Genomic DNA, 23155 nt, shown 5'->3' on the forward strand with positions numbered 1-23155 from the left:
ATGCCACACGTATTTTGGTGATTTTTAATTTTATTATTTTTGGTATGGGGCAGCACAGTGATGGGGGGAGCGGGGTGGGGTGAGAAGACATACAAGCACATCTGACACACCAAATCGCTGGCAGTGGCTTTTGAGGGCCAGCGTTGGCTTTGTGAAGTGTTTTTAACACTTCTTAGATTCTAAATCTATTACGGTTCTTTGCAGCTGTGAAAAATGTTGTCATGGGAGGAACCAGTCATGTTTCTCCAGAGCTATGGCAGGGGTAGATGAAGGGAGAACCTTTCCTACCTTTAAGACAGACGCTATCACAAAAATAGATTCACAGTCTAGGTGTACTTCAACTCCAGAATTCAGTTTCTCTTTTAACTCTCTGCAGGATTTCACATTGGCCGACTGTCGGAAGATACCTTTTGTGAGGGGTCCTTTTTGATTAAGAAAGAAAAGCATATCCTATAAGGAAGCAAAGGAAAAAACCAAAATGGCACTTCACACATACAAGCATGGGAACACGTACCTGCCCTCTCTGGCTGCCAGCGGTGAGGATGGCCCAGGGGAAGAGTGGTGAAGGAGGAGCTGCTAGAAGGACTCAACTGTTTGTGTTTTGGTATCTCTAAATCTTTTCCCCCTGTTTTTTCCTTGCTATATTCAGCATCTAAAATATTTTACTTCACTGACATTGTCTTTTCTTCAATGAACCAACAACAACCAGCCGCTTGAAAATCAAATTTCTCTGACTGCTTCACGGTCCCTTGTAAACTTGTCTCTCTCTCCTTACCTCACTACCCTTTGCCCTTTATTCTCTAATTCGGACTCTTTCCCTGAATATGGAAATATCCTTGCCAGACTCATTCTCCACTCACTTGTCTTTCGTCCTTATTCTACTTCCTGTATTTACGTCATTCTTTTAAAATTCAGCTAAAAAGAAAAAAAATCACCTTTTCCAGGAAGCTTTCCCCGCTCCACTGCATCATGATCAATGCTTCATTTTGCTTGCTTTCTAGCAAAGAAATTTCCTCTGCTTGCAGTGTAGGAAGGAGGGTGGGTGTTGGGGACAGGCAATCCATGGGACCAGAAACCTGTGTGACCTCTGGTAAACTTGAAGCTTTTATTTTGTTTGATTTGTAAAGCGGGGGCCAGGGTAGTGATACTAACTGCTAACTCTGCTGTGAGGCGTAAGCCCATAAAGCGGCTAGAGAAATGTATGGCACGTTACCAGTGCACAATACAGGGTAAGTGCTATGCATCTTGATAGTGGACGCTCAACACAGCGTCCCTGCAGTGATCATTTCACAGCGCAAGGAGACAGGACAGACTCAGCGGTTTCATCTGACCCATTCTATTTATGGAAGGCAACTAAATGCCAGAGGATGTATATGTGTAAACACCTGAAGCACAAATATGACACACGCCAGATTTTTAACAAGTACAAAAATGGGTAGTTTCTGTTTCTAGGGTGACTAAAGCAAACTTCCAGAACCACGCAGAGTTCAAGAAAGACCGTGAGAGAAATGTGAGGGTTAACGGGACTCTAGCGTGGACTCTGCCTACAGAGCGAACTGTGTTTAGGTGAGCAGACTTGTGTGGCTTTTTCCTGGAACCAGCAGCCGACACGCTCTCTCCCTATTATGTGTTCCTTATGATTCCGCAACAGCTCAATCAGACTTTATTCTATGAAGTAATAATATTCTCAGCCAAAGCCATGGGTGTCTATAATTTTTCTATTTAAGAACAGAGTTCCCTCCCAGAGCTCTCGTTTCCCATTAGTGTCACAGGCCAAAACTCACCAAGACAGGTTTGGGCAGATTGTCGTTCTCACAGATATTTGGCAGAGAAACTCCAAAGAGCTGCCCCGGCAGAGGGGATGTTGGTGACACGGGCAAGTTATCCAGATGAATGCTAGACCCCCGCCAAAAGGCCCAGTTTATGAGAGACCTTCTCCTTTTAAATGTCTTCTGTCCTGAATCTAAGGAAGAAGTGAGATTATGAGAAAAACTCTTTTATTCACTTAACCTTACTTTTATAGTTTCCAACTCACAGTATGTTCATTACTATGGTTCAAAGAGGAAAAAAAATGCTTACAGGTGTTCTTTGTTACTGATAATTCAATCAAAGAAATTTCACTGTAACATTTTATAAATTAAGGAAAAATCAAACATTTGGGTTATTCTCCATCCCAACTTTGGAACATCACTGGTCTATTTAGTTGAGCTTTGACACTAGACCTTCAAAGACAAAGAAAAACCTCCCTTATTGAAATATAACAACTTAAAGCAAAAATCGTTTCATATGTACACATATATTATCCCGTTTTAAAATGAGACCATGCACACAAAGAAGCTGAAGATTAAACCAAACCACAATTAAATGGTGAGAAACAGAAGGGAAGAGGAAGGAAAAGGAGAAGGGAGAAAATGAGAAGGGGAAGAAGGAAGAAGAGGAGGAGGATGGAGAAGAAGGAAAAAAACAAGAGTTGTCTTTATTCAGATGTTCTTTACACATAAATGATGCTTTATTACTTGATGCCCCTCTCTACAGCTAAAAACAAAGACAGGAAGCTAATGCTCTACATTCCCCCTACTTCTTTCCAACTGCAAAGACTTTTTCTAAGGTATCTTTTTAGTTCCTGACTTTAAAAAGCATATTTAAGGCAGCACAGATGGGTGTAAACTTGCGTGAGACTTGCCCTTGCCAAGGTGAAGTTGATGATCTAATGGGGGAACAAGTCTGGTGGTGGGGGGGAGCAAGTATATTAATAAATAAAATCTCCTAAGGGAAGGACAAAGCACCAAAGGCATTCAGAAGAATGGTAAAGCACATCTACCCATTGAGGGGGAGGGAGTGATCCTGGAGGCATTTGCATTTGATTTGGATTTTGAATGAACAAAATTTCAACAAGAGCACCTGGCATCATGGCTCGCACCCTGTAAGTACGCAATAAATCATTCTCTAGCAGTAACTGAATTGAGAGATTTAGCCGGAAAGGGACAGCGTGAACAAAACAGGCAGAAGAAAGGTCGACAGTGAATCATGACTGTGAGGTCATAGCGCTAAAACATTTTTGATGTCATCTGTATCTAATTTTAACCTGAAAGTTGATGGATTTGTACACGATCCGATACATAAAAAGACAGCTCTCTAAGGTTCCTTTGGACCCCTCCACTGCGGTTCCCCAACCCCAGCACATTACACATTGGTAACAATGATAAACTCTAGATGAAATTTTAAAATACGATAGCCTACCTAAAGGCAGGAAACAGTGACCAGAAGACAGTGGGTAAGTAAAAGTGTGACGCTTACAAGAGATGGGATGGCACAAGACAGCTTTCCCATGTTCACAGCTTTTAGCCTGAGGACAGGCTCCAGGGCGGTAGGGTCACTGAAATCTGCAGCAACCTGCACTCTCCCTGGCTGGAAGAGCTACAGAATGGAGATGGGGGGAACCACAGCAGCTGGAGAGTGTGTGTGTTTGGGGAATCCCAGAAAGGAGAAAAATGAAGAGTGGGAGCCCCAAATATCGTGTCTAGGTTCTGTCCTAATCTCTGGCTGGCCCACCAGACACACACGTGTGAGGCAGATTCAAAACGGCTTGTGATTAAGACTCAGAGAACAGAGGTCTGAGGCGGGAGAACCCTCAGGTGGTGCCCACACAACATCGGACGCTATTTTCTCCAGGAAGAGTGCGCGGCGATCAGTCACCCGACTGTGCCGCAGGACACCATAGCCGAGCAAGCTACCACAGAGGATGGTCAGCTGCTCAACATTGCCTAAGAATGGGACATTTAAAGGGGACTGTCTTTTCAGGGTGGAAAAGGTCGTAAGTGTCAAATACTAATTTCAAATATGTGTTTTCTAGAAGAGTTTTATATTGTTCGGCTATTATGTCCTCAGAAAAACCAACTTAAAACCAAATACCACAAAAGCCAACTGTGGGAAGACAATCATACAAGTGACATCTTACCAAAGGGCCTCAGACCATCATCCACCGTTGGCTTCCTTAGAATACAGTAAGTGCCTCATCAGTGTACAGATATCCAGGTGTGAAGGTCTGTGGCTCTGGAATCAGGAGCCCAGGGAGACTCCTGGTTCAGATATTTATTTGGGCAAGTTACTTAACCTTATGACCTACAACTCAAAGCCTTGTCAAGAGGATTAAATGGATGTTAAAGTACTGCTTTGCAAGGGTATGGGCCACAGCAGTTTTGATTAAAACTGCAAAGTCCTCCACCTCCTCCCCACAAAGAGGACCCCCTCCTCTTTCCATTATCCATTCAGTGAAACACCCTTTGGGAATGTGCAGACAGAAAGGAATACCAGACTCTGCTTAACCAGAGCACTTCCTGCCTTGACATTCCCAACCTTCAACATTTTAAAGAAACAGAAAAGGAAACCAAACCCATCCTTAAACCCAGGAAGGGGCGGGGGTGGGGGGGTGGGGAGGGTCCTGTGTTTACCAATGTCAATCTGCAAATGTTTGTTTAATATGTATGTTCATATATGTTGAGTAGTTGTACTCAGTGTACTTTCCTTGCATTTAACCTGTTTTTGTTACTTCTAAAACTCTCAGATTTATTTAACTTTTTAGCTTTCCAACATTTAGGAAAAATGCTTCACCACGAAGTTATATACCCAGCTATCCTATGAGTGTTGACAGAGGATAAAGCAGAAATGGAGTCCTGTACTTCATTATAAATACTTTCAGCTGCGGCCATGCCTTTTGTTATGTACAACATTCAATTTCAGAGTTCATGTTCACTCTGGGACCGAGAGAAAAACATTTTCATTAAAGTTTATTTTCTTGCACAGATTTCAATGCATAGCTCTTACTTTCTAAACGTCAAAGGCTGATGAAAAAACATGCGATTGCTATAAAAAATATAAGGGAGATGTAATTGTAGAGCAAACTAAATTTGAACAGATTGAGCTTTACTGAACAATCCCAGCAATGTCCAAGCTATTGTTTCTTCATGCTTAAATTAGGGATCTGAATGTTAAAAATTACAGTTCTTAAAAGTCTGTGCTTATAAATTGTTATAGAAAAATAATTTAAAAGAGCCCTTAGTTAGAAATCTAGCAAGATGGAAACATAGGAAGGTCCTAAACTCACCTCCTCCCACAGGGACACTAGTCTACAGCTAGATATGGAACAACTTCCTCTAAAGAAACCTAAAAACGGCTGGAGCAATGCCTTCATACTGGGAAAAAGAGGGAAACCACATCAAAGTGGGTAGTAAAGGCTGAGGTACAACCTTGTCATAAACTCCACCACTGACATGGTGATTCACAGTTGGGAGGAAATTCAAAATCTGGAGCTTCTCCCTGAGGAGTGAAGCGTTCATACCCCACACATGAGGCATCCCAGCTTTCAAGACTGGCACCTGAGAGATGAGTCCCCAAAATGTGTGGTTTTGAAGACCACTAAGGGTTACACTCACAATACCCACAGGGCGGTGCCCAACTGAGGAATGGCTTTTGAAATGCCCACATGCAGATTCACTGGCCCCACTGCCCAGTGCAGAAGCGGCTCTTTGTAAAGCACCCATACTTTATCTGTAAGAGACTCATTTCCTAATTTTAGAGCACTGGTCTGAGGGTTAGGGACCCACCGGGACACTCTATAGGGATGGAGGCTTCCTGCTCTTCCTCTGCCTTGCTAAAGCTAACAGGTACCATGTATATATATTTAACACACACACACACACACACACACACACACACACACACACACACACACAGTTCCCTTTACAGCAGGTGCCATCTTTAGGATCCTTATGTTCCAGTGGGTGGGCATCATCTTCCACGCTCTCCCTCTGCCTAACTAAAGCTGGCAGGTGCCATTTTTTCCCCCTTCCTTTTTCTTTTTCTTTCCCTTTGCCTTTTCTTTCTTCCTTCCTTCCTTCCTTCCTTCCTCCCTCCCTCCCTCCCTCCCTCCCTCCCTCCCTTCCTTTTTTTCCGCTTTTTTGGGCAGGTGCTGTTTTTACACTCCCCATCTGCCTTGCTCCAGCCAGTGGATGCCATTTTCATGCTCTTCCTCTCCTGGAGATACACATGTCTGGTGACCAGTTTTGACAGGTTTTTGTGGCTTTCACCCAGGGGATGCCCAATGACTGCCTGGTACTGGAGGCCACGGTGACTTGCATTCCCATGTCTCATGAAACTGTAAGAATCACAGATGGTTCCTGGCAGACTATTACACCCAGAGCACTGAAGACAGCAGACTGAAATACACCCCCATCATTTCTGTGAACAAGGCCTACTTGCCAGTCCTGAAGATTTAGCTTTAGGGACAAGCTTCAGATTTGGCACACATCTAGAGGCCATGAAGGTATTCTCAGGGAACACAGGATGCTGGATACATTTTTGCACTTCCCCTCTGCCTCTTTATAGATCACCGGTATCTCCCAGAAAGAAACTTATACTTTTATCTGGAACCCTGACTTTTGCTACTGTTGCCCAGGGGACACGTTCAGATGGCCTGGCTTTAGGGACCAGCAGGTTGTATGCTTGTGGTCCCAAAGGACAGCATATATTTGCATTCTTTAAAAGCTGCTGCCTGGAGGTCTGGCTTCCAATCAGCTTAAATATAGGTGCTGAGTGAGATCCTCCCCCTTTGGAACACTGACTGGTCTTGGCACACCCTCAACTACTGGGAGTTATTGACAATAAGACAGGCTGCTTGGACAATCACAAAGGTTTTAGAGACAACCAAGAGCCAGGGCAGGGGTGAATGTTAAGGTTCATCTCCTACACAAGGCCGACACTTAAAGACTGGGAGAAGTAGTTGTATAGAATTTAATCTATAGAAACTTGTACAGAGAGTTAAGCAAAATGAAGAAACACAGGAAGATATTACAAACAGAAGAAAAAAACCTCAAAAAAATTAATGAAGTGAAGGTAAGTAATGATAAAGAATTCAAAGTAATGACCATTTAGATTCTCACTGAACTCAGAAGAAGAATGGATACACACAGAACTTCAACAAAGGGACAGAAAATACAGGAAAGTTCTAAGCAGAAGTCACAGAGCTGAAGAGTATCATAACTGAACTAAAAAAACACAGTAGTGGAGCCTAGGTGGCTCAGTCAGTTAAGCGTCCGATTCTTGGTTTTGGCTCAGGTCATGATCTAATGGTTGATGAGTTCAAGCCCTGTGTCAGGCTCCATACTGCTGGTGTGAAGCCTGCTTGGGATTCTCTCTCTCCCTCTGTGCCCCTCCCCTGCTCTCTCTCAAAATAAATAAACTTAAAACAAAACAAAACAAAACAAAACAAAACAAAAGACAATAGAAGAGTTCAACAACAGACCAGAGGAAGTAGAAGAAAGGATCAGTGAACCTGAAGACCAGGCAGAGGTGCTCACCTGATCTAAGCAGCAAAAAGAAAAAGGAATGAAAAAAAAAAGACTAAAGATGGTAAAGGGACTTGTGGGACAATATCAAGCAATCTAATATTTGCATTTTAGGATTCCTAAAAGGAGAGGAAATAGAGAAAGGGGCAGAAAACTTATTTGAAGAAATAATGGCTAAAAACTTCCCTAAGCTGTGAAAAGAAAAAGACATCCACACCCTGGAATCCTAGAGAGTTCCAAATATGATGAATCCAAAGAGACCCACACAAAAACACATAATAATTAAAATGCCAAAATTTAAAGACCAGGAGGGAATCTTAAAAGCATCAGGAGAAAAATCACTTGTTATATACAAGAGAACCCCCATAAGACTATTAGATATTTCAGCAGAAACTCTGCAGGCTAGAGGGAGTAGCATGATATATTCAAAGTGCTGAAAGAAAAAAATTTCCAAGGAAGAATATACTACACAGGAAACTTATCATTCAGAATTAAAGAAGAGATAGTCTTCCAGAAAAGTAAGAGCTAAAGGAGTTCATCACTACTAAATCAGCCTTACAAGAAAGTTAAAGGGACATTTTCAAGCTGAAAACATATAAAAATATAACACATATAAAAATATAACTCCCAATGGTAAAGGTAAATAAACATATAAGATAGTGGATTGATCACTTATAAAGCTAACATGAAGGTTAAAAGACAAGAGTAGTAAAAATAACAAACTATAATAATTAGTTAAGGGTTACACAAGATAAAAAGATGTAAAATGTGACATCAAAAACATAAAACACAGCAGGGTAGAGTAAAAATGCAGAGCTTTAGAAACTTGAGTTACTATCAACTTAAACTAGAATGTTATAAATCTGTTGTATGTAAGTCTCATGGTAACCACCAAGCAAAAATCTACAGTAGATACACAAAAGACAATGAGAAAGGAACTAAGGAATCACTAAAGAACACCATCAAACCAAAAGGAAGAGAGGCTGAAAAGAAGAAAGGAACAGAGGAACTACAAAACAGCCAGAAAACAAATAACAAAATGGCCATAAGCACATACCTATGAATAACGACTTTAAATGTAAATGTACTAAAAGCTCCAATTAAAAGACACAGAGTGGCTGAATGGATTAAAAAAACAAACGTAAGAGTCATCTATATGCTACTTACAAGAGACTTGCTTCAGACTTAAGGACATACACAGACTGAAAATGAAGTGATAGAAAAAGATATTCCCTGCAAATGTAAACCAAAAGAAAGCTGGAGAAGCTATACTTATGTCACATCGGACAAAACAGACTTTAAAAACAAAGTCTATAATAAGAAACAAAGAAAGTCATTATATAATGATAAAGAGATCAATCCACAGAGGAAATAACATTGTAAAGTGGGATACCCCACTTACATCAATGGATAGACCATCCAGACCAAAAATCAATAAAGAAATACTAGCCTTAAACAACATGGTAGACCAGATGGACTTCACATACATACATACAGAGCACTCCATCCAAACAGAACAGAATACACATTCTTCTCAAGTGAAAATGGAAAAACTCTCCAGGAGAGATCATATATTAGGCCACAAAAGTGTTCTTAACAAATTTAAGAAGCTGAAGTCATATTCAAGCATGTTTTCTGACCACAACTGTATGAAACTAGAAATCAGTTACAAAAAGAAAACTGGAAAATTCAAATGCATGAAGATTAAACAAACTGAAAATTACTGAAAAACATGGGTCAAAAAAAAAATACCACATACCAAAACTTACGGGATGCAGCAAAAGCAGTTCTAAGAGGGAAATGAGTAGAAATAAATGCCTATGCCAAGAAACAGGAAAATCTAAAATAAACCACCTAACCTTACACCTCAAGGAACTAGAAAAAGGAGAACAACCAAAGCCCAAAGTTATCAGAAGGAAGGAAATAACAAAGATCAGAGCAGCAATAAATGAAACAAAGACTAAAATGACAAGAGAAAAATCACTGAAACCAGGAGCTGCTTCTTTGAAAAGATAAAGAAAATTGACAAATCTTAAGCTAGCTCACCAAGAAAAAGAGAAGGCTCAAATAAATAAAATTGGAAATGAAATAGGAGGCTTACAGCTGATATTACAAAAATACAAATGATCATGAGAGACTACTGTGAACGATTACATACCAACAAATTGGAAAACCTAGGAGAAATGGATAAAATCCTAGAAACATACAACCTTACAAGCCTGAATAATGGAAGAAACAGAAAATCTAAACAGACCAGGGGAGGCTGGGTGGCTCAGTCAGTTGAGCATCCGACTCTTGATTTTGGCTCAGGTCATGATTTCACAGTTGTTGGATAGGGTCCTGTATTGGGCTCTGCACCGGGCATGGAGCCTGCTTGGGATTCTATCTCCCCTTCTACCCCTTCCACACTCTCACATGCTCTCTCTCCCTCTCTCAAATAAAAATAAAAATAAAATCCATTAAGAAAAAAAATAAAATCTAAACAGTTACTGGTAAGGTGATAATATCAGTAATTAAAATCCTCCCCACAAACAAAAGTCCAGGACCAAATTGCTTAACTAGTGAATTCTACCAAGTATGAAAAGAGGAATTACTACAAATCCCTCTCAAACTCTTTCACAAAATAGAAGAGGAAGGACACTGTCAAACTCATTTTGTAAGGCCAGCACTACTCTGATATCAAAATCAGACAAAGACACAAGAAAATAAAATTGCAGGCCAATATCCTTAACGAACATGATGCAAAAATTCTCAAGAATATCATTAGCAAACCAAAGTCAACAATACATTAGAAGGATCATACACCATTATTGACTTATTCCAGGGATGCAAGGATGGTTCAACATTGGCAAATCAATCAATGTGGTACACCACATCACCAAAAGGAAGAGTTAAAGTCATATCATCATTTCAGTAGATGCGGAAAATGCACTTGACAAAATTCCACATTTGAGGGAGCAAACTATGCTCCATGGGCCAAATCTGGCCTTACATCTCTTTTTGGACAGCCTTCAAGGTCTTTACATTTTTGAAAGTTGAAAACAATCAAAAGAACAACAACATTCAGTGACACTTAAAAATTATATGAAATTCTTGCTGGAACACAGCTACATTCATTCATTTATGTACTGTCCATGGCTGCTTTGACGTCATGCTCAATGGCAGCCTAGTAGTTGTGACAAAGGCCATCAGTGGGGCTCTCACTGATGCTTTGCACTGCTGCTCAACACAATGAACTGCAATGACACATTTACATGTGGATAATATTTTGAGTGCCTTGGGTATCATGATACTGTAAAATTTCAATTTTTTATTACCTGTCATGTCTAGTGTTGAGCTTTTAAGGCACAGAGCAGTATGGATGACTGCGTTATTGCAATAAATCATGCAAGGATATAACAGCTGTGGTAAAAGAATATACTATACGTTGACATAATCACACTAGGAACTCAGCACAATATTTCCAACTCAGAAGAAAGTGATGAGTAGAAAAATGTGGAATATTTAAATGAAATAATCTCAGCATTGCAGAATTTCTTCACAAAAATAAACAAAAATGAGGCTCCAAAAAATGTCCGTTTCTGAGCAGCTCATTGATGCAGGTAAGGCCATTTACCAGGGGTCAGCTACTTAAATTTTGTATGCTTGCAGCTGACAAAGAGATGTGTACACAGAAACTACACTTGAGGATATTAGCCTTTTTGGTGAGAACAGCTGCTTGAATAGTTGAGAACATTCGGAGTAACATTAATAGGAAACTAAAAAAAAGGCAAATTATTTTCAGCGACTTTCCCTGGTTCTTGATTAGTTGGCAGATGTTATCAATACTGTTCATTTGTTTATTTGAGAAGTCAGTGCCTCGTTTGAAGTGACTGAGGTGTCAGCCTTGAACAGTCTGCAAGGAACAACTACAGGTAAGAATGCTGTCATAGAATTTGAAAAGTTAATAATAATTCAGTACAACCTCAAGTGGAATCTTCAGATTCCAGAAAAAAGATGTAATTTGACAAATTTGCAACGCTTGTGAAAATGTAAAGTGTTTAGTATCCAGTGGTATTCAGTGTATAATTCATCAGCAGTACCGCACGGGAAGTATTTGCATCCATCATGGATTACTGGACCAGCAGAGTCAACAGTAAACTTCATTCGCTCTCCTGGACTTACCCATTGCCATTTCTGTGAATTTCTGTCAGAAACAGAAGCTGACTGGCCTGACCTGTGCTATCACATAGCAGCTCAACGGCTCACCAGGGGTAAAGTTTTATAGTGAGATTTGAGCTCACGGCTGAGATTGAAATTTTTATGAAAGAGAAGATTTTTTCTAGTAGTGATTGGCTTTGGAAATTAGTTTTTGCTGCAAATTGGATGATGTTTCTTAATGAATTACAAGGCAAAAACGTGTTTAGACATAAAACTTCTGAAAGTTTCATTTTGAAAACAACTGACACTTCATCACGAGTAACGTCAAGCTGTTTCTCCCCTTCTTGTGCTATCAGAAGTTAAAGAAGCAAGATCTCCATTCTCACACACATTGGTAACAGATATATTTTCTGAGCTCCAACTACAGTTGCAGTGCTATTTTACCAACCTCAATGCAAGTGCAAAGGAAATTTCCAGATTCCCAAGATCCTTTAACTGTGCCATTGAGAAGCTTCTGCCCCATCTTCAATTGGAAGTGATTCATCTACAGTGACATGCTCAAAGACAAATATCAGAATTCTACAAATGCCTTCGAAGAGGGGAATATATGCAACTAAAATTATATGCTAGTAGAATGAAAGTAGTACTTGGAACTACCTATGTGAAAAGATATTTTCAAAGACGATAAAATATATAAAATCTCATTACAGATCAGAACATTTTGCATTCAATTATGATGACCTTGGTGCTCCAATTATGCAAAAGGTTATTCCTCCAAAAGAATTCAATTCTTCTCATTACTAGACCTGTATTACATGAAATTGTACTCAATTATTCCTATATATTAATTATCGTCAATAATAATGGGTGGCAATTTGTTTTCTCTCTTGTCACATGAGCAGCTACATAATTTCCTCAATTTTGTTTGTTGACCTGCAAAGTTTACTATCTGGCCCTTTACAGAAAAAATCTGCTGAACCCTGATTTAAATTGGTGGTTTCCAAAGCAGCTGTAGCTCTAAATCTTACGTGTTAAAAAATACAGAACTGGTACAACCGTAACTTTTTAGTTGCACAGGTGATTCTGATGCCCAGCTTTGTTGGCACCATTGGTCTATAGTTACTCCATCTCTGATCCTCTTATAGCTGTAACCACAATTATCCTTACTTCCAGTTAGGAGAAACAGAGGATTAATAAGCACAGAGTGCCTACAATTTAATTAAGCAAGTCGTTAGCAAAATTGGGTAAAACCCTTAGGATTTTTGACTCCTGATTATTGGTCAAACTAATTAAAATGAAAGTGACAAGGGACACAGAGAAATAATTTTGAAAAACCTGAGTATTAAGGTAGAAGAGCGAAATATTCTTGTCAGCTTATAGAGGCGACATTCCTTTTGCATCTTTAAAGACCAACAAATATTTATTGAGCACTTACTTGTAGGTATGTCAAGTACTGTTCCAGGTGCTGAGAATAACAAAACAGACCACAATACCTGCCTTCACGGAGCTCCCATTTTAGTGGATGGAAAACTATGACGTCTCTATGATACCCCTTCAAAATGGCCCAAAGATGTGAGGAAACAGCCTTGGAGTACCCAAAGCTCAATTTACCATCCTAGGAGGGAAGGTGGCCGGCGCACACGCAAGGTTAGGCTTTTACAGCTGTGCTGGCAAGATGGCGCAGCCCCCGATGGAGGGCTTCAGTGGAGTATAGAGTCTGAGGTTGGTCACCACCAGAGAGGGACAGGGGGCACGTGCCTGTGTGGGGGAATGCACACAGAAGAGTCACCGTGTTCACCCGATCCCCCAGCTGGTTCAAAGGGACAAAGGTGTCTACGGAAATTCGGCACCAACTTTCTGCTCACCCACTCACACTTTCTGTATGATGCATTTTCTTCTATTTCCCATACAACCTAGCTTTCAGACTGAGGGCTTAAAGCTCAAACATGGTTTCGGGTAAGTAACGGGCCTCATGTGTTCAAGATCACTTTTATCATTCTAAAGTATTATGGGGTGAGTGAAAGAGATGGCTACGTTGACAGGGAATGCAGATTAGATTAGCAGACTAGGGAGAGATTCCCATGCAGATCACCTTAGTCTTCACATACTTATCTACAGCAAGATCCACAGTCTCCTGAGCCCCGTCACTGACGGACTCCCTCTTATCATGTGACCAGTTAGGGGCACCACACAGGGCGATGTGTTACAGTACAAAGAAGGCAGTGAGGACCTGAGCCACTGCCCGGTGCCTCTGACACTGCAGCGAGCAGAAGGTTAAAGGGGAAAAGCACAGTGAAGACAGAAGGAACAGCCTGTTCTGCTAACTGCTGAGTACACGCCTACTGCTGATTTATAAAATTATCTTCTAAAACTCCATCTTTCCCTTCAAAACACTTAGCAAATTCAAAAGAAAAAAAAATACCTCATCTGGCTGGAAGTTTGGATCTCTGCCTTTGTACTGACTTTTTTTCAAGAATAAAAACTTTTGCTCAAAACAGGCTCCGCGAAGGAGGAGAAGCAACTCACCGCTCAGCTGCTGGGCTGCGGCCAGGCGGCTGGGCTTCAGGATGAACTGGCACTGCAGCTCTCGGGGCAGCTGCTCCATGAGGAAGGACTCCTGGAGGCCGGACGGCGTGCTGCTGTCCTTCGATCCCTGTGTCAGGAGCACAGTGTCCCGAAGATGGCTCATTTTAATTCCATAGGGATATTCATGCCCTACACAGAGAAAAATCTCAATGTAGACTTCAGGCTGACGGGCACCGGGGACATGTGTGCCACATACTACAACACACAGCAGTTTGCTCCTGGGACTTCGGGAATAAAGAATCCTTTTGTTGACTGAATGATCACTATGCACACTCTTATGCTTGGAGACCACAGCATAATGCAGGTGGCCCTATCAAAGTAGTTTTAAGCAGGTGGTTGGGGGCGGGGGGCGAGGGGGAGAGGTGAGAAAAAAAAGCAAAGGGAAAAGAATCTTAAAAGAATATCTTCTTTGGAATGCACAGATTAGCTTGTGAGTTGCATGAAGTTGACTTTTCCTATGTTCGCTTCTGAGAATATTTAAAGGTATTCTAGTTTTCCTTCAACACGAACTGTATCTGTAAATCCTCAGCAAATCCTTGACATCTCTCACCCTTAAATCCATGGATTAAAAAATCACACAGCGATAAGGATCAAATAAGTAAACTTTAATGGTTAATATTATTCAAATAGTAAGAGCGAAGGACTATCTATTTCAAGCATCACTATTATTCAACACAAGATGTCTGTCTGAAAAAGACATTTCATCACTTCTTATTACTTATATAATCAGAGTTACTTCAGAGCATTAAGACTGGTTTGTATGATTTATGCTTTCCTCCCACTGCTGCCCTCTGAGGGTAGTGTTCACAGGCAATAATCAGAAGGAAGACTGCGGGGTATTAGAAACACAGAAACAGGATTCAAAGAGGAAATGGCAAACAAAAACTAAATCCTGGACATCTGATTGCTCTTTAGTCTTCTTGGTGGTTGCATTTCCTTCACTGAAACCTTCAAGTTCCACTGTGCTGTAGATCTGCCTTTTTTTATAAGTTCTCTTCTATTTCTAATTTATCACTGGATGTCACCCTGTGACCTCTTCCCTGTCCATCCAGCAGAGGCATGTAATACCAATGTTCCAATGATATTAAGCTCTACAGCTGCTTCCACGGATTAAGGCCAAAAAACGAGTAGCCAGCAGCTACACTACAACTGAAGTTTCCAAGGCACACTGAAATATACAATGGAGAATCGTTGCTAAATCGTGTCCCATGGTTGGTTGGTTGGTTGGTTGGTTGGTTATTTATTTATTTATTTAGTGCGAGTTAGCAATCAAGCTTGAAGCTGTTTTAAGCCTGAAAGCTACCATCCGAATAGTTTTAATCAATAGATTTTATTAAAACAATTATTTATTTGATTTTTAATCACAACCTCATTGCTGATTTTTACAAAAATGACACCATTAAAAAAGAAAACAAATGCAGTGGATTTTATCCTCAGCTATGTGCATGACAGGTTGCTTTACTTTAAGTCTGAGAATATGTTGGTTTTAGATTATTCAGATCACTTGAAACATCCTGAATTAGAAAGCAGTGATCACCCAGGTAAATGAAAGGATTACATGAGATAATGCATATAATATGCTCTGCACACTTTCTGGCAGCTAGTAAGCACTTTTTTTTTTTTAATTGGCAGAAATCATTATCATCCTTATAATTATTACTGTTATCATCTCAAGATCTGTTACAGATACTGTCCCTTATTTTATTTGCTCTATTTCTGTTAAACCACACTGGGTGACCTTACTGATCAAGAAGTATTTTTAGCGGGGGTGCCTGCGTGGCTCAGTGGTTAAGCATCTGACTCTTGATTCTGGCTCAAGTCATGACCTCAGGGTTGTAAGATTCTCTCTCTTCCTCTCTCTCTGTCCTTCCCTTGCTCTCCTCCTCAAAGCAAACAAACACAAACAGAAACAAAACACCCAAAACAAACAAACAAAAAAGAAGTATTTTTTTTTTTTTTAGCTAAATGATTTAAACAAGGTGAGATGTAACCTATCCACTTCCAATAATTCCTCAGAACAAATGCTGGAAAATCTGTCTAGAGAAATAGCAAAGTACTGAAGTAGTAGCTCGCTTACAAGTCAGTGAATATTTTTAGGACTCTAAATGGATTAATCTCCTTTTCTTTAGGATGCCTAGGGCAGGTGTTGAATACTCACTGATCAACTAAGAGGCATGACTGGATTACAGATGGTCTTCCACAGAGGCAATGTAGTAGGGAGGAAAGGGAACAGAAAATTCAAGAACTGAAGATGAAAAATATATATAGGGAAAAGGAATACCAATACATGTTGTTTTCTCATGGAAAAAATTTTAAAAAGGTTTGCAAAATAGGTGTTTGTAAAGTAAAAAAAAAAAACAAAGAGAAATTTACATTTCTCTTCTCACCTACACCATTAACTGCTTGAGTGAAGAGACACTATTTGCCTAGCCCTTAGGAAATGGTTGATAGGTATTTACTGAATGAATGAATAAATATTATATGAGATATAATATTTGATGGCACTTAAATTCAGGACTCCATGACCAGTTCTCATAGACACTTAGAATTATAATTAAAACACAATCCTATCTTAGATATTTGAAGAAACTTACCAATAAGTGGGTATGGTGCCTCTTCTTTGCCAGAATTGACCCAAAGCTGGTAATCTCTCTCAGAGCCCTTGGAGATAAAAATATTAACAATAATTCCGTCACGTTTGGTAACTGAATAAGGACATATTTTGGGGGTGGATTTTTATGTTTGGAGAAAAAATGGGGACAATAAAAATGCTGTTCAAGTTCATGGGGGTGAATACAGTTTTTGAAGATGGCAATGCTAATTCCTACAATCCATATTCCTGTCTCATCCCTGGCAGAGGACTCAGCAGTCCTGTCCTCTCTTCCTAGTGATGACCAGCGATCCATAGACTGCAATGGAAGAAAGCCCTTATGGTTATGGGTAGCCCACAGAACGTAAAATTATAAGCCCCTTTACAAAGCAGAAAGCAATGTCCTAGTTTTCTAAAAGGCTGATCTCTTCATTAGAGTCCTGACTTCTGCCATGCCTCTGGACTTCTCAGAAAATACTGGACTTAATCTCCAACATGCCCCTGCAAAGACATCCTCGTTATCCAGAAAGCCACAACAATGCTGTGTCTGTGATGAAAAAGTGAAATCTCAAGGGCTGACTGTATTAGCTCAGCAGTTTCTGAGCAGAAGGAGAATGACCAAGAGGCTTTGAGGAGATAGGTGGCTGGCACAGTCTACACTGGTTTTATTTTGGGCAAGTCCAGTCCTGGATACAGAAAGGACAAGAATTCTAGAGAATAGGCCCAGTCATAGAACACAAAGAAATTGTTCACGGGCAGAATTATAGTCCAGCAATACTAAAAATCTCACTTGAAAGAAATAATACCAAATTCAATAGACTTTGCTGCATCCTCTAGGACAGGATAAAGGACAAATGTTCTAAATGAAGCTAGAAGAGACTGGCAATATTCAATATTCTTGCCTTTATCCTTGGATTAAAAATCAACATTCTGACTTTATAATAGAGGGTCCTGGATGTGGAGAATTACTTCTGGCCCCCTCCTCTACCCTATTTGTCACTTCCTTCCCCATTCTCAACTTAAAAATTTTTATTGCAAATAGGGACGGCAGGCAATCTGATAAAAATCCTTTATTTTTTTTTTGTAGTATCTGAAAATATGCAATAACCCATTAGAGGACCATAACCAAATAGCCTCCATTCCAAATTATAATGAATAGGAATATTTTTGGTCTCAGGACATGGATTACTTTTCTCAAAGGAAAAGCATAAGTAAAATGAATCCTGTCACTAATCAATCTCCTTTCCCTTCCCTTAAACTATTCCAAGATATAAACACATGAGCTTAAAAATCAATGCAGAGGCGCCAGCTTTACCCAGTGCACGTAAAATCTAATCATATCTTAAGTATATTATTAAATGTGACTAAAATAAATGAGATCTCTTACCCTAAATTGTGATTTCTCTGAGTGCCTAGGGGCGTAGGATAGCACTGTGTCCAAGTGAATTGAAATGCAGCTTAGAAGACTGTGACACATCTAAGACGTTTGGCAAGCTGCAGCACAGTAACACCGCGCTTTCATGTTCGTAGACAGTCTTACTCAAGAAGTGGTGTTGTTCAAGTGCTTCCTCTAGTGTCCGTCCCTCTGAAAGTCACTCCCGTTAACACAAGGCCCACGGTATGCGGTCTATACACTGGCAGGGCGGAGAGGACGAGGATTTTCCAGTGTTCTCCCTACCTCATCCTCAAACACGCCAATCTTCTCCATTAATTAAATTTCAAAAACTCACCTTTGGCCCGCAAAACAGAAAAAAGCAGAAGCTAAAAATAAAATGGAGGGGAGATGCGGGATGCACACTAAAGCTCTTTAAATCCAGAATCTGATTCAAAGCTTGTTGTTGTTTTTAAAAGTTATTTATTTATTTATTTATTTATTTATTTATTTATTTATTTATTTATTTATTTATTTAAATTTACATCCAAGTTAGCATAAAGTGCAATAATGATTTCAGGAGTAGAAGTCAGTGCTTCATCCCCTTACTACAACGTGCAGTGCTCATCCCAACAAGTGTCCTCCTTAACGCCCCTCTCAAAGCTTGTTTTTCAATTTATCAATTCATTAGAGGTACCAGCCAACTCATCTTCTGGATCTGCAGTCAGTGAACATTGATTCTAGCTATGTGTTTTTCATGTATAAATTCTACTACAGAGCAAATCCTTCAGAATTCACCATCCTAAGACTGATGGAATCTTGGGATAATAGAATTAGGTAGAGGAGAAGAACCAGGAAAGGAGAGAAGAGAAGAACAGTCGTAGAGAGACACGTACATGTGAAGGAGGTTAGAACTTACTCATTAGAATCTTATACCAAGAAAACTCCCCAACTGAATATGTATACAGCATATACAATAAAAACACATATTATTATCATTCTAACAGTAGAGTCTAATCTTACTATGCTTTCCAGCTCAGGTAAGTTTTACAACGGCAGTATAAGAGGAGCATCTAATAGTAAGGCTTTCCTGTCCTTATTTCCTCCATTTTGGGGGGGACAAAACATGAATTAGGTATTGCCAGTAATCAGCTGTCTTATGATGAAAGGGATAATATTTATATGAACCTAAAGAATAAAAAGTTTGTTTTTCACTAAGAGTATGTAGGAGAGTAACTTACAGTTATCCCTAGCATTGGTAGTGACATGTTGATAACTTCATTTGCTGTATCTGAATTCCTTACTGTTATAGTTTTAGACTGCAGAAAAAAAAAAGAAATGAGAAATATAGTTATAAATAAAGGGTATTAAATCAGGTGAACAAATAAGTACTGTGAAATGATTACCCAAAGGCATCTCTCGATTTCAAGTGTTGACGGCGTAAAGCACATGACTTAAGTAGAAAACAAACCCTTGATATTCATTTACTTTCATTCCATTATATATTATGGCTTTTGATAAAACACCTATTTCTCTTAATATAAGGAATACGGGGCTCACCAAAAAGAAGGCCTTAAACAAGAAAGAAAAAGATTAACTACATATGAGAGAGAGTAGATGGACTACCCTCCCAGCCACAAAAAAGGACCTAGACAGGTTGGTCGACGCATCGAGTCCCTCACACAACCTGTCACGAAGAAGGGAGAGCGCTGCGCCACTTCGCACTGTGTCCTGAGCGCGGGCTCCGCAGTGCAGGTTTGACACGGTGTGGGTCCTGCTGTCATTTTTTCCACATGGCAAAAAGTGGAGGTAAAATCAGAATAAAAACTGGCTACACAAAGACATTTCAAGTTTAGAATTTTTAAAACCACTATTCTTTGAAGCACCTTCTATATGTCAAACACTGTGGCTACTGGGATTTCCAATGTTGAAATCTGCAGAGGCCTTAAAACCAGTAGGTCTAGAACTGAAAATTTCACAAAGCTCAATTCTGTTATCAGCTCTGCTACTGAAGAGGATATCCGGAATAGCTCTGTGCTAAATTACATTTAGAAGTTACTACTTAAAAATAGAAAGAAAGTTTGCAGCAAACAGAAAAGGGATTAACAAGATTTTGAGATATCTATATAGAGTTCATAGAATTCCAAGACACTTAAATATAGGACAACGCTATGCTGTCAAAAAAGAAATATTTACTATGCACATAGGATTTATGTGTTATAATTATCAGATGAATCAGCAATGAGGGCTGTGCCCCCATAGGGCTTAAACGGTACAAATAAGTAGTATAAATGGAAACAAAATCCCATAAAAATAAAAATGATATAAAAATAATGCTAAAGTGAAATCCACTGACAACTCACCACTTATCCTTCCATTACAGTATTTTTCTTTCTCTATGAGCCAATTACTCAACATGACAAACTGCCTCTTAAAGTTGTTTGCCAATTGATTTCAAATTGTGCTCCTTGTAACTCCAAGGATTATGCAAAAGTGTCTGAGAACCCAACAGGCAGGGCTTTGAGCACCAATCCCAGTGTCTGTCTTCTACTGGAGTGGCACAGATGTTTTACAAACTGGACTTTAACCTGAGATATAATTTCATGAACAGCATCTGCCTTTAAAAATGTTCAGTCCAAAAACCCATCCTTAAATTAAATTTTAAAGAAATTCTCTCATGAAGTCTTTTGTAAAGTGAACAATCTATCCTGTAATACTATCTCCCAATGTACCTGGTTTCTAAGATAATGATTTTTCTTAATATTAGACATATGTTCAAAACAGTAATTATAAAAATAAAACCCAGTAATTGTAAGATGTGTGTTTTCCCTTGCATGCCTTTGTGGCAGACAAAACAAATGAATTTCGGCAGATAGTCCTCTCTGGCTAATAAACAAATAAAAAAACCAGACAAAAATGAAAATGTGGATTCCCTCCCCCCCCCCCCCACGTTAGCAGAATTCACTGACCGGTTGTGTATAACTAAAGGCCAAGGATAAAGAATGTTTTCCATACATGCATGCCTATTTTGGTGGCAATCACTTTTTCTGGAAGCCGGGCCTCCCTGAGAGGAGACTCTTGCCATGAAGCAACTTCAGAGAGCAAAGGATAGTGTGTCATATCATTGTTGAGTTAACCAGGGTACCGTTGATAAACACAGAGCACCCAACCTGACATCTCCTGTCTTCTCTTCCAAAAAAGAGTGGGACTCTGGTCCTTTGTCAAATACATGCTTTCCATGTACTGAAAATGTTAAAAAAAAAAATTGCAGGGGATTTTCCATGAAAATCCTAAATGTAACCAATTGCCACAACAATTAAATCAAGACTGGCAGAAGGTGGGTTTTTGTTTGTTTTTTGCTACTTTGCTATAGTAGATCTCTGTGTTTCACACCGTAAAAATTTGAGTATTTCCCTCAAGCAGTGACATCTGGCACTCAAGTCAGAACATTTGCATAACATTGGCCTTTGGCCAAAGCATAACTATTTTGTACTACATCCTTTTCCAGTGTGATGTAGAGTTGTTGTGAAGTATGGCAATGCACAATGTCATAAAAATATCCACAAGTGTCCATTTTATTCATTGTTGATAACATCTTGGCATTTATTCTCTATTTTTAGCCATCAAATTCTACAAAATAACGAGGGATAAGTAGACTTAATTTTTATTTGACCAATATGATAAAAACTGTGGGGTAGGAACATGCTGATCCCTTAAAAATGTCATCTCTCCCAGCTCATTCATTTATTAAGCCAATGGATTCAATCCCTAAAAACTCAGAGAATGAAAAACTCAAACCACCTTCTACTTAAGAAGTGACAGGTTAGAAAAAATTGCTTAATACTAATAGGAAATACATCCTTGTGGAAATGGCTCTACTACAAGCTGCTGCAGCTGCTACTGAAAGGATCCAGAGAAACATTAATGCCAGAGGGAGGAAAGAGACATCTGACAACCAATATTCTTTCCAAGTGTAAATGTTAAACACTGTTGTGAATAGGAATTTCTCTTGCTTCTCTTTCTCTAGGGTTTACTTTTCACATATACAAAGACATACATATACCCAGAAAAATGCATTTTCCCCACAACAGTACTTCTAAATGCCTACCTGCCATAGCACAAACATAGCCTGTCTATCTGTTTGCCTGTCTCTGGTTTTATCCACAGTGCTCTGCTTTATGAAGGGAGTTGGAATTTAATTTTCTGGCTTAGAAACACTTACGTAGGCACAATTCCCAACGTCCTTGGCGAAGATTTTGAGGGGAATGGTCTTCGGGTAGTCCTTCTCTTTCTCTAGATTGATGTATCTAATCAAAAGCAACGACAACCCAAAACAACACTGAGTCAGATGGATTTCGCTAATGGCTTATCTTAAAATCAATCTATTTTGCTAATATTTTCAGTATACTTATATGCTATTTTTTTAAAATTTTTTTTTCAACGTTTATTTATTTATTTGGGACAGAGAGAGACAGAGCATGAATGGGGGAGGGGCAGAGAGAGAGGGAGACACAGAATCGGAAACAGGCTCCAGGCTCTGAGCCATCAGCCCAGAGCCTGACGCGGGGCTCGAACTCACGGACCGCGAGATCGTGACCTGGCTGAAAGTCGGACGCTTAACCGACTGCGCCACCCAGGCGCCCCAATATGCTATTTTTTAAAAGACAGATGGAAAAATTCGGCAGAATCTGATTGCATTATGGGTTGAAAGATCATTAAAAAAAATTCTCAGGACATTAGGTACAGGCACAAAACGAATAGGGGATCTATTTCACTTGAGGTTTGAGGAGCACAGTCAGGTTTAGGCACCTCTGGGTGTTTTATCTTCCAAGTTTTCTACCTTCTCTGGAGAGGCCCGGAATCTTACTGACAAGTACAGTAACATATATAATACCTTACTGCACCAAACTAAGACAGTGGCCTTTTAATTCTCATTTAGCTCTCTTGTTGAGTGTATATCTTCCCTTAGGAAGGCAGAGAGGGGAGAAGGGAGGGAAGGGTTATAGAAATAAGAGATGAACCTCAAGTTGACCATTTTTCGTCTGTATGCTCAAAGGTGGAGATCCTAATTGAGTTCTGAGGTGCTCAGAAAACCCTCCATATTTGGAAACTTAATACACGCTT

General features: G+C 39.7%; 1 protein-coding gene across 3 annotated transcripts in view; it reads right to left on the bottom strand.

Annotated features, from left to right (window-relative positions):
* Positions 1–23155, bottom strand: part of ARHGAP20 (Rho GTPase activating protein 20) — a 128944-nt gene that overhangs the window by 13445 nt on the left and 92344 nt on the right. For all 3 annotated transcript variants that reach the window (XM_047823558.1, XM_047823557.1, XM_047823559.1), the window contains 6 exons: positions 22254–22338; positions 19273–19350; positions 16664–16730; positions 14010–14198; positions 1785–1963; positions 289–450 (listed from right to left, as the gene is read on the bottom strand). In XM_047823558.1, the coding sequence (XP_047679514.1) occupies positions 289–450; positions 1785–1963; positions 14010–14198; positions 16664–16730; positions 19273–19350; positions 22254–22338 (760 nt within the window). The remainder of the gene's footprint in view (positions 1–288; positions 451–1784; positions 1964–14009; positions 14199–16663; positions 16731–19272; positions 19351–22253; positions 22339–23155) is intronic.

This window comes from Prionailurus viverrinus, chromosome D1, assembly GCF_022837055.1.
Source record: "Prionailurus viverrinus isolate Anna chromosome D1, UM_Priviv_1.0, whole genome shotgun sequence".
Taxonomy (NCBI): Eukaryota; Metazoa; Chordata; class Mammalia; order Carnivora; family Felidae; genus Prionailurus; species Prionailurus viverrinus.